At 35.6% G+C, this 17,739-nt stretch overlaps 1 protein-coding gene and 1 long non-coding RNA gene across 8 annotated transcripts in view; both read right to left on the reverse strand.

Annotated features, from left to right (window-relative positions):
• The window catches only part of LOC127846620 (centriolar satellite-associated tubulin polyglutamylase complex regulator 1-like), a 51,763-nt gene that overhangs the window by 10,364 nt on the left and 23,660 nt on the right, over nucleotides 1-17,739 (reverse strand). Inside the window, exons 9-10 of one of the 6 annotated variants that reach the window (XM_052378082.1) lie at nucleotides 8,980-9,048; nucleotides 991-1,039 (exon numbers count right to left, since the gene is read on the reverse strand). The exons of 1 other annotated variant lie outside the window; for it this stretch is intronic. In XM_052378082.1, coding sequence (XP_052234042.1) covers nucleotides 1,015-1,039; nucleotides 8,980-9,048 — 94 coding nt within the window. In that variant the 3' untranslated portion in view covers nucleotides 991-1,014. Of the gene's footprint in view, nucleotides 1-990; nucleotides 1,040-8,979; nucleotides 9,052-17,739 lie in introns of all 6 variants that reach the window. 4 more of the 6 variants (XM_052378075.1, XM_052378059.1, XM_052378054.1 and 1 more) reach the window with 4 other exon arrangements.
• Nucleotides 13,188-14,400, reverse strand: LOC127846750 (uncharacterized). 2 transcript variants are annotated; one of them, XR_008033643.1, is made up of 2 exons: nucleotides 14,314-14,400; nucleotides 13,188-13,867 (listed from the first exon to the last, which is right to left on the reverse strand). It is a non-coding gene; the product is annotated as an uncharacterized LOC127846750 (long non-coding RNA). The 2 variants fall into 2 exon arrangements; XR_008033641.1 differs by lacking the exon at nucleotides 14,314-14,400 and adding an exon at nucleotides 14,013-14,307.

Genomic DNA, 17,739 nt, shown 5'->3' on the forward strand with positions numbered 1-17,739 from the left:
TTGCAAGGACAAATGCAACATCAGTGTTGAACTGCAGCCCAATGGCAAAGAAGACCCAAAGCAAGAATCTACTGGCTGGTAAGTCTTTCATATAGTATTGACAGTCTCAAATGAAGGGGTGCACACTTTCTTGGGGTATAGGCCTAAATAAATGATTTTGACTGCACTGTTATATCTGCAGTACTTGCATCTGTATTTGGTGAGGTGGTCAAACAGGAACCAACTGTCAGATTCAGCTATAGCTTGTTGTCTATATGAAGGAAGTTGAGCAAATCTGCTTCATTTTTTTAATTTTTAGTTTACCTTCAGGTTGCACAAAGGCTTTGCTTTTTGTAAGCGCCGGGCAAGACTGTAATGTCAACTTAATATACTGATTCACTTTGCCACAATGACATAGCAAGTTTCTACTAGAGTTCATACTGAAAAATACATACATTTTCTAAGAATATGCATACATTCCATCAAGAAAGTGTGTCCCACTGTCACTCGTTATGTGCATGCTGTTTTCTGTTTCCCAAACTAAGATTTCACTTCATACCAATGACCTAGTTACAACCTCTGACCTGCTGTTCACTTTTGATATAATAAAAAAACTATGGATTCTAAAAACCAAAGACAAAAATCCTTACAGCATGTATGTATAGTTGTACTTTGAATTTTTTCATTATATTTCAAGAGTACTTAAATATGTAGTACTAAAAAGCCGAACTATCCATATTTCCAAAAGCTTGTGTTGCAAATAGATGGATGCTTTTTTATCTTTAAAGTTAACAGATGTTTTTTGTCAGAAAAGAAACACATTTAGGCTAGTAAACTTTGTTTTGTTATGTGCATTACCTAAATATATATGATAATATCTTATGCTTCACAATTTATAATGATATTATGCAATTTCTATGTTGTTTTTTTTTAATTCTCAAACAAATTACCAAAATTTCCAGCAGGTGAAAGGAACAAAGGTCAAGTAGAAACCTGTGCTTACAAACTTACATGTACACAAAACTCTAACTCAGATTAAACCTGGGTTACATTTGTCCCACTGAAAGAAAAAAGCACTTTCTGCATTGAAATAGACACATCAAACCGCTGAAATTCTAAAAGACAAATGATAATTCTAAAAAGACAAAAACACACACTATTCTCAACTAATAGATTATTTTATTTTTATTGCAGTAAGAAAACAAGTTATTTAGTGACACTATGAGTAGCTAATGTACTTAAATTATTGTTAATTAATATTAAACATACTTAAAAATATATATCTCAAGAAAGGGACCATAATCCATTGGTATGGACAATTATTATTTTAAAGGTCCTAAAAATGAAAAATTGTCTACAGGTAATATATTTCCTTATATGATTTATAAATAAACACAATTTCACTTATCTAGACAGGTTGGAAGGCCTGGAAATGATTATATAAAAACAATGCCAATAACATACTAATTATCACCTAGAAGGTGTATATATAAATATTTAATAATACAAAAAAGCTTGAAATAATCACATTACACACACAACAACAAAGGCAAATTGAGGGGTGCATAATTAATGAAAAAAATGAAATCACGCAACTTCAACAATATTTGAAACAACCAGATAAGCAAAACACAGTAAAGAGTGCCATATCATAATGCATTATTACAAAAGAAACACCAAAGCTGCAGTAATCTCTGTCAGTTCACACAAGTTGACTTTAAATGCCTTTCCATTATCAATCATTTCAAGTGTTGTAAATCTATGTGTTTGTTATACAGAATTGCATTGTACTTGTAAGTCATTCAGGAACTACTTTCCAGCCACAACATCATACCAAGAAATGCATTCTGGATATAGAATAATGTAAAAAAGGACATTGGAAATCCAATGCTTTGTTAAGATGCTTGGTTCTGGCATTCTTCAAAGATATGCATTTAAATAACAAACATATGCTGAAAAACTTGCTTTTAAAAAACCAAACAGATCATGAACTAGTTTTAGCAATGGATGAATGAATTAAGTTCCAACTGTTTCCAGTGTGTGAAATAGCAGCAAAACTGATCTTTTGGCTGGGAGCATATGGTCTGTCTCCATGACGCAAAATAATGGTTCTACATAGGTAAATGTAGAATTTATTGAGTCTTATTCAACTCTCAATAATTGCATTTCATTTTGTTGTTAGCCTTTTTTTACTTTTTTATATTAAGAAGCTGACTTTATATGTGCCTGTTTTATTTACCGGTACTTTCAGATGAGAACCACCATTAATGTTGTAAGACCTTATGATTACTGTTTGTATGTTGTATTTTGGTTATGTGTACTGGGTTTACTGTATAATGATGGAAGTGTTGGAATCAAAACATTTGTAAACTCAACAATAATTTTTATTGGAAATGAAACCTGCTATGCAACTGTACCCATTATGGATTGGCCTTATTTTTTGATTGCATAGCATAATTAGTTATTAACACTGAAACATGAAAACCACAACACTTAAGGTATTCAATAAACAAGAGGGCCATGATGGCCCTGTATCGCTCCACTGTTTTTTCTTTGCGAAGAAAACGTGCAATGCGCATGGGTTGAAATGTACTCAAGCATGTGACTTTCTCCTTCTATCCCTCGTCCCACTGGGGGTTTAAAGTTGGAAGGGTGAGCATTTTTATATATGGAAAAAGTTACTACCGTGTTAACTTAACAGACTTAAAAGCCCGGGAATTGTTGCACAGGTCCTTTGCTTATAACGTAGGTACATTTATCTCTCCAAAAGATATTGTAGTTCTTTCTATGTCACATATTTTTAGATGCTGAAGATCAAATCTACGCATTTGATTTGAAACAGATTCACAAGAGCCATAGTAATCAAAATGCCTTAACCCTTTACCAAACAACACATTTTGGACTTTCCCAATTTGAAAGAGGTTGCAAACGTCAATTAAATTAAAATGGAATATGAAGGAAATGATCAGGTAGGGTAGAAATCATTGTGATAAAAGGAGAAATTGCTCATCAACCCACACATCCCTAAGACCAACAGGCCTGAGAATATTATGATAATCTAAAGATTATTTTTTTTATATATATAAATGTATTTAATTAAGTAATACATTTGACTTCTAAGATCAATTCATAACTTATATTAAGAAAATTATAAAATGGTCAGAAATATATATGGATTGTTGAGCAATTGACAATCATATCCACAATTCATGAGTCACGATTCACAAATGGAACAATGAATCATTAGTGATTAAAAAGCAGCATATACGTTAGTTAAGAACATTGCACTTCATTAATTTCAACACCTTTTCTTGGATACAAAGTTTGAGTTTACCGTGCAGTATCATATATTGACTTTTCTTGAAATAATTATGTTCATGGAAGTTGTGTTTTTAAAATCAATAACATATTATTAAACTGGTTTAAACACTACAAAAAAGACATGAAATTAACATGTCATCCAAAATATTTTCATCCGGATATATGGTCACTTTCGACTAATTAAAATAAAACCCGACTTTTTTTCAGTTTGTAAGAAAAAAATTCATAACACATGTTCTTACTTCAATGCCTTTGTAAGCAGTCACCATCTGACCTAAAATGGCACTAAATGACAGGGTTTTATCTCAGGTTTTCAAGATGTTGATGTTGTTGTTGGTCACAGCCAAACGGCCGCAGTAATCTCCACTGGTAAACATCATATGTCCAGTTTTGTGAGCCCCGGGGCCGGGTCAAATTTGAGCCCAGGGGAATAATTTGAACAAATTTGGTAGAGGACTATTAGATATCACTACATAACCAAATTTAGTAGCCCTAGGCTCTATAATTAAGAACAAGAAGATTTTTAAAGTTTGCACACAATAGGCCTTATTTAAGCATATGTTCATTTTTGTGACCCCTGGGGCAAGGTCAAATTTGTTCCCAGGGGCATAATTTGAACAAACTAAGTAGAGAACTATTATATGTCACTACCTACCGAATTTGGTAGAAATAGGCCCAATGGTTATTGACAAGAGAATTTTTTTAGTTTGCACAAAATAGGCCCAATATAACATATGTTCAATTTTGTGACCGCTGGGGAACGGTCAAATTTGATCCCTGGGGCTTAATTTGAACAAACTTGGAAGAGGACTATAAGATGTCACTACATAACCAAATTTTGTAGCCCTAGGCTCTATAATTAAGAACAAGAAGATTTTTAAAGTTTGCACACAATAGGCCTTATTTGAGCATATGTTCATTTTTGTGACCCCTGGGGCAAGGTCAAATTTGTTCCCAGGGGCATAATTTGAACAAACTAAGTAGAGAACTATTATATGTCACTACCTACCGAATTTGGTAGAAATAGGCCCAATGGTTATGGACAAGAGAATTTTTTTAGTTTGCACAAAATAGGCCCAATATAACATATGTTCAATTTTGTGACCCCTGGGGAACGGTCAAATTTGATCCCTGGGGCTTAATTTGAACAAACTTGGTAGAGGACTATAAGATGTCATTACATACCAAATTTGGTAGCCCTATGCCATACAGTTATGGACAAGAAGATTTTTAAAGTTTGCACAAAATAGGCCTTATACAAGCAAATTTTCGATTTTTTGACCCCCCAGGGCAGGGTCAAATTTGACCACAGGGGCATAATTTGAACAAACTTTGTAGAGGACTATTAGATGTCACTACATACCAAATTTCGTAGCCATAGTCCCAATGGTTATGGACGTAAAGATTTTTAAAGTTTTCACAAAATAGGCCTTATATAAGAAAATTTTCAATTTTTTTACCCCTCGAGGCAGGGTCAAATTTGACCCCAGGGGCATAATTTGAACAAACTTGGTAGAGGACTATAAGATGTCACTACATACCAAATTTGGTAGCCCTTGGCCCAATGGTTATGGACAAGAAGATTTTTAAAGTTTGCACAAAATAGGCCTTATATAAGCAAATGTTCAATTTTTGACCCCCCCCCCCCGGGGCAGGGTCAAATTTGACCCCAGGGGCATAATTTGAACAAACTTGGTAGAGGACTATCAGAAGTCACTACATAGCAAATTTGGTAGCCCTAGGCACAATGGTTATAGACAAGAAGATTTTTAAAGTTTGCACAAAATAGGCCTTATATAACCAAATTTTCAATTTTTTAACCCCCCGGGGCAGGGTCAAATTTGACCCCAGGGGCATAATTTGAACAAACTTGGAACAGGATTATAAGATGTCACTACATAGCAAATTTGGTAGCCCTAGGCCCCATGGTTATGGACAAGAAGATTTTTAAAGTTTGCACAAAATAGGCCTTATATAAGCAAATTTTCAATTTTTTAACCCCCCGGGGCAGGGTCAAATTTGACCCCTGGGGCATAATTAGAACAAACTTTGTAGAGGACTATAAGATGTCACTACATAGCAAATTTGGTAGCCCTAGGCACAATGGTTATAGACAAGAAGATTTTTAAAGTTTGCACAAAATAGGCCTTATATAAGCAAATTTTCAAATTTTTAACCCCCCGGGCAAGGTCAAATTTGACCCCAGGGACATAATTTGAACAAACTTGGTAGAGGACTATAAGATGTCACTACATACTAAATTTGGTAGCCCTATGCCCAATGGTTATGGACAAGAAGATTTTTAAAGTTTGCACAAAATAGGCCTTATATAAGCAAGTTTTCAATTTTTTGACCCCCGGGGCAGGGTCAAATTTGACCCCAGGGGCATAATTTGAACAAACTTGGTAGAGGACTATTAGATGTCACAACATACCAAATTTCGTAGCCATGGGCCCAATGGTTATGGACGTAAAGATTTTTAAAGTTTTCACAAAATAGGCCTTATATAAGCAAATTTTCAATTTTTTTACCCCTCGAGGCAGGGTCAAATTTGACCCCAGGGGCATAATTTGAACAAACGTGGTAGAGGACTATAAGATGTCACTACATACCAAATTTGGTAGCCCTTGGCCCAATGGTTATGGACAAGAAGATTTTTAAAGTTTTCACAAAATAGGCCTTATATAAGCAAATTTTCAATTTTTTGACCCCCCGGGGCAGGGTCAAATTTGATCCCAGGGGCATAATTTGAACAAACTTGGTAGAGGACTATCAGAAGTCACTACATAGCAAATTTAGTAGCCCTAGGCACAATGGTTATAGACAAGAAGATTTTTAAAGTTTGCACAAAATAGGCCTTATATAAGCAAATTTTCAATTTTTTAACCCCCCGTGGCAGGGTCAAATTTGACCCCAGGGGCATAATTTGAACAAACTTGGTACAGGACTATAAGATGTCACTACATAGCAAATTTGGTAGCCCTAGGCCCCATGGTTATGGACAAGAAGATTTTTAAAGTTTGCACAAAATAGGCCTTATATAAGCAAATTTTCAATTTTTTAACCCCCCGGGGCAGGGTCAAATTTGACCCCTGGGGCATAATTAGAACAAACTTTGTAGAGGACTATAAGATGTCACTACATAGCAAATTTGGTAGCCCTAGGCACAATGGTTATAGACAAGAAGATTTTTAAAAATTGCACAAAATAGGCCTTATATAAGCAAATTTTCAATTTTTTAACCCCCCGGGGCAGGGTCAAATTTGACCCCAGGGGCATAATTTGAACAAACTTGGTAGAGGACTATAAGATGTCACTACATAGCAAATTTGGTAGCCCTAGGCACAATGGTTATGGACAAGAAGATTTTTAAAGTTTGCACAAAATAGGCCTTATATAAGCAAATTTTCAATTTTTTGACCCCCCGGGGCAGGGTCAAATTTGACCCCAGGTGCATAATTTGAACAAACTTGGTAGAGGACTATAAGATGTCACTACATAGCAAATTTGGTAGCCCTAGGCACAATGGTTATGGACAAGAAGATTTTTAAAGTTTGCACAAAATAGGCCTTATATAAGCAAATTTTCATTTTTTTTACCCCCCGGGGCAGGGTCAAATTTGATCCCAGGGGCATAATTTGAACAAACTTGTTAGAGGACTATAAGATGTCACTACATAGCAAATTTGGTAGCCCTAGGCACAATGGTTATGGACAAGAAGATTTTTAAAGTTTTCACAAAATAGGCCTTATATAAGCAAATTTTCAATTTTTTGACCCCCCGGGGCAGGGTCAAATTTGATCCCAGGGGCATAATTTGAACAAACTTGTTAGAGGACTATAAGATGTCACTACATACTAAATTTGGTAGCCCTAGGCACAATGGTTATGGACAAGAAGATTTTTAAAGTTTGCACAAAATAGGCCTTATATAAGCAAATTTTCAATTTTTTAACCCCCCGGGGCAGGGTCAAATTTGACCCCAGGGGCATAATTTGAACAAACTTGGAACAGGACTATAAGATGTCACTACATAGCAAATTTGGTAGCCCTAGGCCCCATGGTTATGGACAAGAAGATTTTTAAAGTTTGCACAAAATAGGCCTTATATAAGCAAATTTTCAATTTTTTAACCCCCCGGGGCAGGGTCAAATTTGACCCCAGGGGCATAATTTGAACAAACTTGGTAGAGGACTATAAGATGTCACTACATAGCAAATTTGGTAGCCCTAGGCACAATGGTTATGGACAAGAAGATTTTTAAAGTTTGCACAAAATAGGCCTTATATAAGCAAATTTTCAATTTTTTGACCCCCGGGGCAGGGTCAAATTTGACCCCAGGGGCATAATTTGAACAAACTTGGTAGAGGACTATAAGATGTCACTACATAGCAAATTTGGTAGCCCTAGGCACAATGGTTATGGACAAGAAGATTTTTAAAGTTTGCACAAAATAGGCCTTATATAAGCAAATTTTCATTTTTTTGACCCCCCGGGGCAGGGTCAAATTTGATCCCAGGGGCATAATTTGAACAAACTTGTTAGAGGACTATAAGATGTCACTACATAGCAAATTTGGTAGCCCTAGGCACAATGGTTATGGACAAGAAGATTTTTAAAGTTTTCACAAAATAGGCCTTATATAAGCAAATTTTCAATTTTTTGACCCCCCGGGGCAGGGTCAAATTTGATCCCAGGGGCATAATTTGAACAAACTTGTTAGAGGACTATAAGATGTCACTACATACTAAACTTGGTAGCCCTAGGCACAATGGTTATGGACAAGAAGATTTTTAAAGTTTGAACAAAATAGGCCTTATATAAGCAAATTTTCAATTTTTTGACCCCCCGGGGCAGGGTCAAATTTGACCCCAGAGGCATAATTTGAACAAACTTGTTAGAGGACTATAAGATGTCACTACATACTAAATTTGGTAGCCCTAGGCCCAATGGTTATGGAAAAGAAGATTTTTAAAGTTTGCACAAAATAGGCCTTATATAAGCAAATTTTCAATTTTTTTACCCCCTGGGGCAGGGTCAAATTTTAACCCAGGGGCATAATTTGAACAAATTTGAAAGAGGTTCACCACATGAACATTCCTGAGAAATTTCATCAGAAATGGACCAGTAGTTTAGGAGAAGAAGATGTTTAAAGAAAAAGTTAACGCACGCACGCACGCACGGACGGACGCACGCACACACGACGGACACAGGACCTTGACATAAGCCCCGCTGGCCTTTGGCCAGTGGAGCTAAAAAACAAGAAACAGATTAGCACCATTTAAACAAATTTAGTCATGTCAAATAATGGACAATGAAATGCTTACCTTGGAGAAGTGACAGAATTGGGTAAATTACTTATTGAAACATTAAAATAGTAACTCTTGTGAGCAACAAGAAAATAAATGGTTATATCAATAAATGAACAACAAAACCATTATATCACAGTCAGAAAACAGTTACGGCACTGAATGAAAAACAATCCAGTTATAAATGAATTCACCATAGTTATACCACTAAAATCAACGATGTTTAATAATACACGATAAAGACAACTCTGGCGGGAAAGCAACAACAACTCATACAAATATAAATGATTATACATATTTAACTATGCAACATGATCTAGACACTAGCGGCACCACTCCAAACACACTGCAACTTTGGTGCACGTTGGTACCTTTTCTTGATGAGTGTGCTTTTTGAACCTGCAACAGCATGACCACGTTTGTCGTCTGCTTGCAGATGACTGCTGTAACGGAACTCTTGGCTTATATTTGTAATTTTGAGTTAAAATTTAAAAAAAATCATTTTCTATTGTCAATTAGTTAGGAATAAGCCGGAATAAAAACATCCACACCTGATATAGTAAATTTTAACTTCACATTTACATATTTAAACATAATTATGCATTTTATTGTAAAAGAACAGTTTCAGCCAATATTCAAAATTTGAATTTAGTGAATCATAATGTTTCCTTTTGTTTTCAAAAAAGGACAGGCAAAACATATTTATAGAAGGCATCTGTTTCTGCACTGTAAACGAATGGCCTCTTAACTTAAGATCCAGCGATTTTTTCCTTCTTTATAAAGTACTGGATAGTGGCACTTTCCCCAATGGGAAAAAACTAAACATTTCCCAATATTGTCCAAAAGAATCCCAATAATAGTTTTCCATTTTTTATTATATGCAACATTTAGTTTGCTTCTCTATACAACTTGACAACACATAGTTATCAATTTTAAAGTATTTGCTAGCAACAAATAAATTTCCCGATATAAAGACTTCACAACGCAAATTTTCCCAATGTCAGTTTTTATTTGCGCTATTTTTACCCAATTGGGCTGTTACAAGTACTTTTCCCAAAATGGCCAAGAAAATCGCTGAGATCTTACATATGTCAAATTTATAAGCAACTTGCTAATTTGAACATTTTAAAATCATTTAAGCATACCAATTCATTATAAAAGGGATAATCTCAGACTCACTCATTCTTGCACCCTCTATTCTCCCTTCACTGAACAATATACATTCATGGTGTTACTCCAAAAACGAACAAATATACTCTTTAAAAACTGTGCTGTTAAAATACGACTGTCAAACATTTCAGATTTTAACGAGGAACAGTCCCAGTTTATCTAATATTTTCTAATGCATCAAATTGTGATTGAATTTAAAGCGTCAGTAGCATCAAGTACAAATAAGTTGCATTCCTAATTATACTGAAAGGAAGCACATTAAATCAGCTGTAAGCTTTAAGGGATTTTCCATGCACCATAAAATGTTATTTAATGTACATGTACAGCTTTGTTACCATATGTAAAGTATAAGGCATTTCAATATTACAACACACAAACACATAAATGTCACAAATATAACATCTGGACAATCAATGGAAATGTGAAAGTTGGAAAAAAGTCAAATGTATACAAACACATGAATAAATAACATACATCAACTTCAATATTTTTAGAGCTTTGAATACCTAAATAACGTACTGGGTGCCAAAATCATTAGCTCAATCTTGTACACATATGGTGTGTAGAGAGAAAATGGCCCTTCTTTCATAGGTACTAAATGATAACAAATAGGCCATTAAAAAGATGAAATATATACACTGGCCACAATTTAAGCATAAGAAAATTAACTTAAACTGAGATTTTTTTTATTCAAAGCCATATAAATACTCAAAATCAACAAATATTTCCAGCAGGTGAAAGGTGTGTCTTAAAATAAAGTTAACCCATTTAAAAATCGGTGTTCCTAAAAGAAAAAGCCAAAATGTTAACGCTATATGTGGTATGGTTACATAGATTTAACAAGATACAAAATGCTGTTTTTATTTTTTGTGTAACAATATATTCCATATGAATTTCCCACGACAATATCTGAATACAGTCGAAACTGACCTAACGGCCACCTGAATTTACCGGTCACCTCCAGACAACGGTCAGTCTGGAATCCCCCCGACGAAAAACACTCTATATTACACTTGAATTTAACGGCCACCTGACCATAACGGCCAACGGCCACTATATTCCACTCCGAAGTTCATGTTTGACCTGAAATCAACGGTCACGCGTCAGTCGTCTCGAGTCGCGAAAATTAAAAACACAGCACATTATTTGTCCGTCTATTTCGCGTTTAAAGCGTCTGAAAGCGGTAATTGTCTATGATATCATAAAAGCGGTCCGCTGCGAGTAAACAAATTATAAGGTATTGAGAAGATTTCTTTTCCGGGGATATTTGTGGGGGTATCTTCAAAAGAAAATATGTCATAGTTTATGACTTGTTTTAAGTACTTATCGCTAAATTAAATGACCGCTATTTCTTTGAATTAGAACGGTACAATTACACCGTACTATCGGTTTATGACACCGAATCCGCTTTTTAGACTTTTACGGACGTGACGTCAACGGAACGTGACAAGCTTTATTTACTGAATAAATGAGATGCATGAGTAAACAATTATACCAGCGTTGATAAAGTAATTGCTTTAATTAAACAATATGAAATTAAATCAATCTAAAAGATATTATTCTCTATTATTCAATGTACACGCGTAAGTTAATGCTGTTATTATGCTTTGTTAATGCAATGAGCATATGTTTTACACTGTATGCAAACGACTGGGTGGGGTAACGACGTAGTTATACTACCAACTGACCAACCTTCTTGAAATAGTGATCCGAATTCAACGGTCACCTGTGGACAACGGTCACTCTGATCATTTCCCTTGACTGACCGCTGAATTCAGGTTTGACTGTATATACAAGCAGACCTGAGATTGGCTTCAGGCAGCGTCGTAAGCAAGACGTAGTTCTCATGAGCTGTGTAAAGCCAATGTTGCACTCACTTGTAAATGTCAAGATATCGTCGCATGTAATTCACATGGAATATTATGGTCACAAAAAACATATAAACTAGCATTTTGTATATCATTAAAACTATGTTATCAGACAACATCTAGCGTTGAAATTTTGGCTATTGCTGTAAGGAACACTTGATTTTTGATGGGTTAACTTTAATGTACTAAATATTCGTTGAATTTTAATATTTATGTGGCTTTAAGCATTTTCTAACTGAGTTGTTAATTGAATTATTTGGATTATGGGGGAATCAGAAGAGTTAAACCCATTTCCCCGAGGCCAGTCACAACTGCCTTACCCGAGGTCATTCTCATGACCTTCCTGGTAATTTTCGATCAAGTGTCTGGAGAAATTGCTATGGAAACAGACAGCACAACAATTTAAGCAAGAGTTTTGTTACACATAAAACAGCAGTCCCATACTGGATAAATTTTGTCATAAAAAGAGCAGGATCTAAATAAAGTTTAATAACCTAACTGAAGTACTATTAAGTTATGGCAGGGTGCAGAATTAATATATTGATTATTTCTGTAATCAAAGTACCAGATTTATGGTCTGACAAAAACATTAATAACATATATATTTCCCATATGGCCTTATATCCACATACTGTGTTTAATCAACCAAGCTGTAGTACTATTTGAGTTATTGCAGGATCTAGTTGTAAGCTTTATCTTATTGCAGTAACTAACAACCAGAATTTTTCTGACAAAAACAAACCTGACATAACATTTATATTTCCCATATGGCCTTATATCCACATACTGAGTTTAATCCGCCTAGCTCCATTCTTTTTTAGTTATCTCAGGAGCCATAATTTTGGGCTGAAATAATAACCATATTCTCCATATGACCCTCTTTTCACATACTGGGTATGATCAACTGAACTTTAAGCAGTTTTTGAGTTGTCACACGATCCAGATGTCAATTATTTCAATGACCATAGCATATGTAGCCATTATAGCATCCTCAATGTTTGCCTGGAGAAAAAACATGCATATATTATGTTTCTCAATTCACATCCCAAGTTTCATCAACCATGCTTTAGCACTTACAGTATTATGGCAGGATCCAGCTTTGGAAAGAAGGACACACAGACCAACCGGGGATAAACCTTTTGTCCCCTCCAGTTGCAATGGTATGGGGTTAATTACATGACAAGCTTGGCATAACAGACGTGAAAATTATTATTGTCATAGCAATATGATTACCATAAACAGTATCTAGCATAAATAGATGGCAAAATTTGAGCGGTTTCATGAAATAGAAGTAAACAAGAGTTCCGCGGTCAGAGATGACCGCATTGAAGCCGGATTTTTGATTTAAATGACAGGAAAGTACCTTTCGTGTTTTTGTCAATGCAATACTTAAATTACTGAAATATTGTTCAAAGGTCAAAATGAAATGTAAGTACTTTTCAAGGCATGAGCAAACCTTGTGTTATGTTTTGAATGCATGCATATACATGAACAACAATAACATTTAAGGTCACAAATATGAACTTGAATTGACAATTAGGAAAGTTTGATCTCAATTTTTTTATTAGCAAATTAGTAACATATTGTTTGAAGTTTCCATCAATTTCATTATCAAATGTAAGAAAATAAACTTAGATGAAATAATACTATTTATTGTTTTGCTTTCACATACCTACACAGAAATCCAGACATTTTTACATTCAAGGTCACAGTGACCTTGACCTTAGAATGAATGACCTTGAAATGACCAGTGGTCATCTAAGTGTGCTTGCAAACCTTCATGTCAAGTTTGAAGACTCTATGTCCAAGCATACCAAAGTTATAACAATTTTAACATTTTAACATTTAAGGTCACAGTGACCTTGACCTTCAAATGAATGACATTGAAATGACCAGTGGTCATCTTCTAGTACTGGCCAATCTTTATTTCAAGTTTGAAGACTCTAGGTACAAGCATACCAAAGTTATAACATGAAATAAGAACTTTAACATTTTTACATTCAAGGTCACAGTGACCTTGACCTTCAAATGAATGACCTTGAAATGTCCAGTGGTTACTTACTAGTTCTGGCCAACCTTCATGTCAAGTTTCAAGACTCTAGGTCCAAGCATACCAAAGTTATAACAACTTTAACATTTTTACATTCAAGGTCACAGTGACCTTGACCTTCAAATGAATGACCTTGAAATGTCCAGTGGTTACTTACTAGTTCTGGCCAACCTTCATGTCAAGTTTCAAGACTCTAGGTCCAAGCATACCAAAGTTATAACAACTTTAACATTTTTATATTGAAGGTCACAGTGACCTTCACCTTCAAATGAATGACCTTGAAATGACCAGTGGTCATCTGTTAATCCTGGCCAACCTTCATGTCAAGTTTGAAGACTCTAGGTCCAAGCATACCAAAGTTATACCATGAAATAAGAACTTTAACATTTTTACATTCAAGGTCACAGTGACCTTGACCTTCAAATGAATGACCTTGAAATGACCAGTGGTTACTAACTAGTTATGGCCAACCTTCATGTCAAGTTTCAAGACTCTAGGTCCAAGCATACCAAAGTTATAACAACTTTAACATTTTTTATATTGAAGGTCACAGTGACCTTGACCTTCAAATGAATGACCTTGAAATGACCAGTGGTCATCTGTTAATCCTGGCCAACCTTCATGTCAAGTTTGAAGACTCTAGGTCCAAGCATACCAAAGTTATACCATGAAATAAGAACTTTAACATTTTCGAGCACGCCGCCAACCCGCCCGCCCGCCCGCCCCCCCGCCCGCCCGACAACATCAATCTATAAGCCGAGATTTTTTCGAAAAAAATCCGGCTAAAAAGACACACACAAACAAGTTGTATCTTTATCGTTATCGTATTTAAAATAATTAATTATTGAAAAATAAAATAACACGTGAGATCGGCAATATGAATAAAACGATTTTCAGTGAGCCTACGGTACGGAAATTTTGCCTTAATTTTTTGTTTGCTTCAACAAAAAAAATTCCTGATTTTTTTGCTTTAAAAAGTAGATGCGCCTTATACATAAATGCGCGTTATACACAGCGTTTTACGGTAGTTCATCAGACAAAATGGTGGTGATGAAGCAGTATCTGATCAGTTTGAATGACAGACAGCAGGCGGATGTCCAAATTAAATTGTTCTTTACTGTCCAAATAAAGGCAACAAAACAGTGAAAATAACTCTATAAAATATTGCGATTAACTTTTTAAACATAACTTTTTAACCCAGGCAGCATATATATATAACAACAAGATGTGTTTGTGAAACACTATGTCCCCCTATATGATGTTTGACATTGTAGGATGACCTTGACCTTGTGAAGGATGACCTTGACCTTTCACCTCTCAAAATGTGCAGCTCCATAAGATACACATGCATGCCAAATATCAAGTTGCTATCTTCAATATTGCAAAAGTATTCATAAAATAAGCGATTTGGGCCACATATATTTGACCTCTGACCTTGAAGGATGACCTTGACCTTTCACCACTCAAAATGTGCAATTCCATGAGATGCACATGCATGCCAAATATCAAGTTGCTATCTTCAATATTGCAAAAGTATTTATAAAATGAGCGATTTTGGCCACATATAATTGACCTCTGACCTTGAAGGATGACCTTGACCTTGACCTTTCACCCCTCAAAATATGCAGCTCCATGAGATACACATGCATGCCAAATATCAAGTTGCTATCTTCAATATTGCAAAAGTATTCATAAAATGAGCGATTTTGGCCACATATATTTGACCTCTGACCTTGAAGGATGACCTTGACCTTGACCTTTCACCACTCAAAATGTGCAGCTTCATGAGATACACATGCATGCCAAATATGAAGTTGCTAGCTTCAATATAGCAAAAGTTATTGCAAAATGTTAAAGTTGGCGCAAACAGACCAACAGACAGACCAACAGACCAACTGACAGACAGACAGGGCAAAAACAATATGTCCCCCACTACTATAGTGGGGGACATAAAAAGATAAATAAGGAATAAACATCAAACAATTTTTCACTAAGTAACTACGCACTGGTAATCTGTAACACAATATTCTTTTGGTAAAATAATGATATTAAGAATATGTAAGCAATTAGAAAAATGCTATCCAAACTAGAGCTTTGTCACAGACGTGACGAATACCCCCACATGCCGCATTGACACATAATATTTTGCATGTCGTCTTCACAAAAAACAGCGGACACCATGCTCAATTTTTAAAACGCACTAAGTGACCCCTTGACCTAGTTTTTGACCCAGAAAGGCCCATGTTCTAACTTGGCCTTGAGATCATCTCCATAAAACTTCTGACCAAGTTTGGTGAAGATCGGATGTAATCTACTTGAATTAGAGAGCGGACACCATGCTGAATGTTAAAAAACGCACTAAGTAACCCCGTGACCTAGTTTTAGGCCTGGAATGGCCCATGTTCAAACTTGTCTTAGAGATCATTTAGATAAAACTTGTGACCAAGTTTGGTGAGGATTGGATGAAAACTACTTGAATTACAGAGCAGACAACATGGTGAGGTTTAAAACGCACTAAGATACCCCGTGACCTAGTTTTTGACCCGGCATGACCCATATTCAAACTTGACCTAGACATCATCTAGATACAACTTCTGACCAAGTTTGGTGAAGATTGGATGAAAACTACTTGAATTAGAGAGCGGACAACATTGTGGTGTTTGAAACACACTAAGTGACCCCGTGACCTTGCTTTTGACCTGGCATGACCCATATTCAAACTTGCCCTAGACATTATCAAGATACAACTTCTGACCAATTTTGGTGAAGATTGGCTAAAAACTACTTAAATTAGAGAGCGGACAACATGGTGAGGTTTAAAACAAACTAAGTGACCCCGTGACCTAGTTTTTGACCCGGCATGGCCCATGTTCGAACTTGACCTACACATCATCTAGTTACAACTTCTGACCAAGTGTGGTGAAGATCGGATTTAAACTACTTGAAATAGAGAGCGGACACCATGCTCAATGTGTAAAACGTACTTAGTGACCATGTGACCTAGTTTTTTATCTGGCATAACCCATGTTCGAACTTGGCCTTCAGATCATCTAGATAAAACTTCTGACCAAGTTTGGGGAAGATCGGATGAAAACTACTTGAATAAGAGAGAGGACACCATGCTGAATGTTAAAAAACGCACTAAGTGACCCCGTGACCTAGTTTTTGACCCGGCAAGGCCCATGTTCCAACTTGGCCTAGACATCATGTAGATACAACTTCTGACCAAGTTTGGTGAAGATCGGATGAAAACTACTTGAATTAGAGAGCGGACACTTAATACGGACCGACAGACAGACCGACCGACCGACAGACAAGTTCACTCCTATATACCCCCCTAAACTTCGTTTGTGGGGATATAATAACCTCAATCATAAACTCTAATAAAATTGATGGTTCATTGCAAGTTTACAGTAAACTATCAGTCAAAAATATTGATTAAGCAGAAAAAATAAATATTTAAGTAGTTTATACATAGTCCAGAAATGCGTTTGATACTGCATGATGACCCCACAATCAGCTTTTGCCTCAAAAATCCACTTTTGTCAGAAAAAAGGACAAAATATGGAGGTACGCAAGTGCACATGCTAGTTAACATGTTTGATAAGTTTCAGCTCTCTAGCAGCAATCCTTTTTCACATTTGACAAACATTGAACATATTTTTTTTTTGTAAAAAGGAGGACCAAACAATAATTGTGTAGAAAACATTCTAACCAAAATATGACCAACTAAACATGCTATTTTCTGTCCTATTGCAGCAAGTTTTTTTTGCAACACAAGGTTAACAATGTAATTTTTACCAAAAAAAATAGAGGCAGAAAATCCGGTAAGGTCAACATATTTCTGTATGCATAAATGAAGGTAAACCAGTTCTCATTAAGGTTGATATGTTTGCAATTCGTCTTTGTTATTGCAATAAAAAAATTACTTTTTTAATAACGGGCAAAACAGTGGTAAAAGAGAAAATCTATTTACGCATACATGCAAGAACTTTTCAGCGGGACATTTGGAAAAATGCAGGACACCTAAAACAATTAATCAT

Source organism: Dreissena polymorpha, chromosome 1 (assembly GCF_020536995.1).
Source record: "Dreissena polymorpha isolate Duluth1 chromosome 1, UMN_Dpol_1.0, whole genome shotgun sequence".
NCBI lineage: Eukaryota > Metazoa > Mollusca > Bivalvia > Myida > Dreissenidae > Dreissena > Dreissena polymorpha.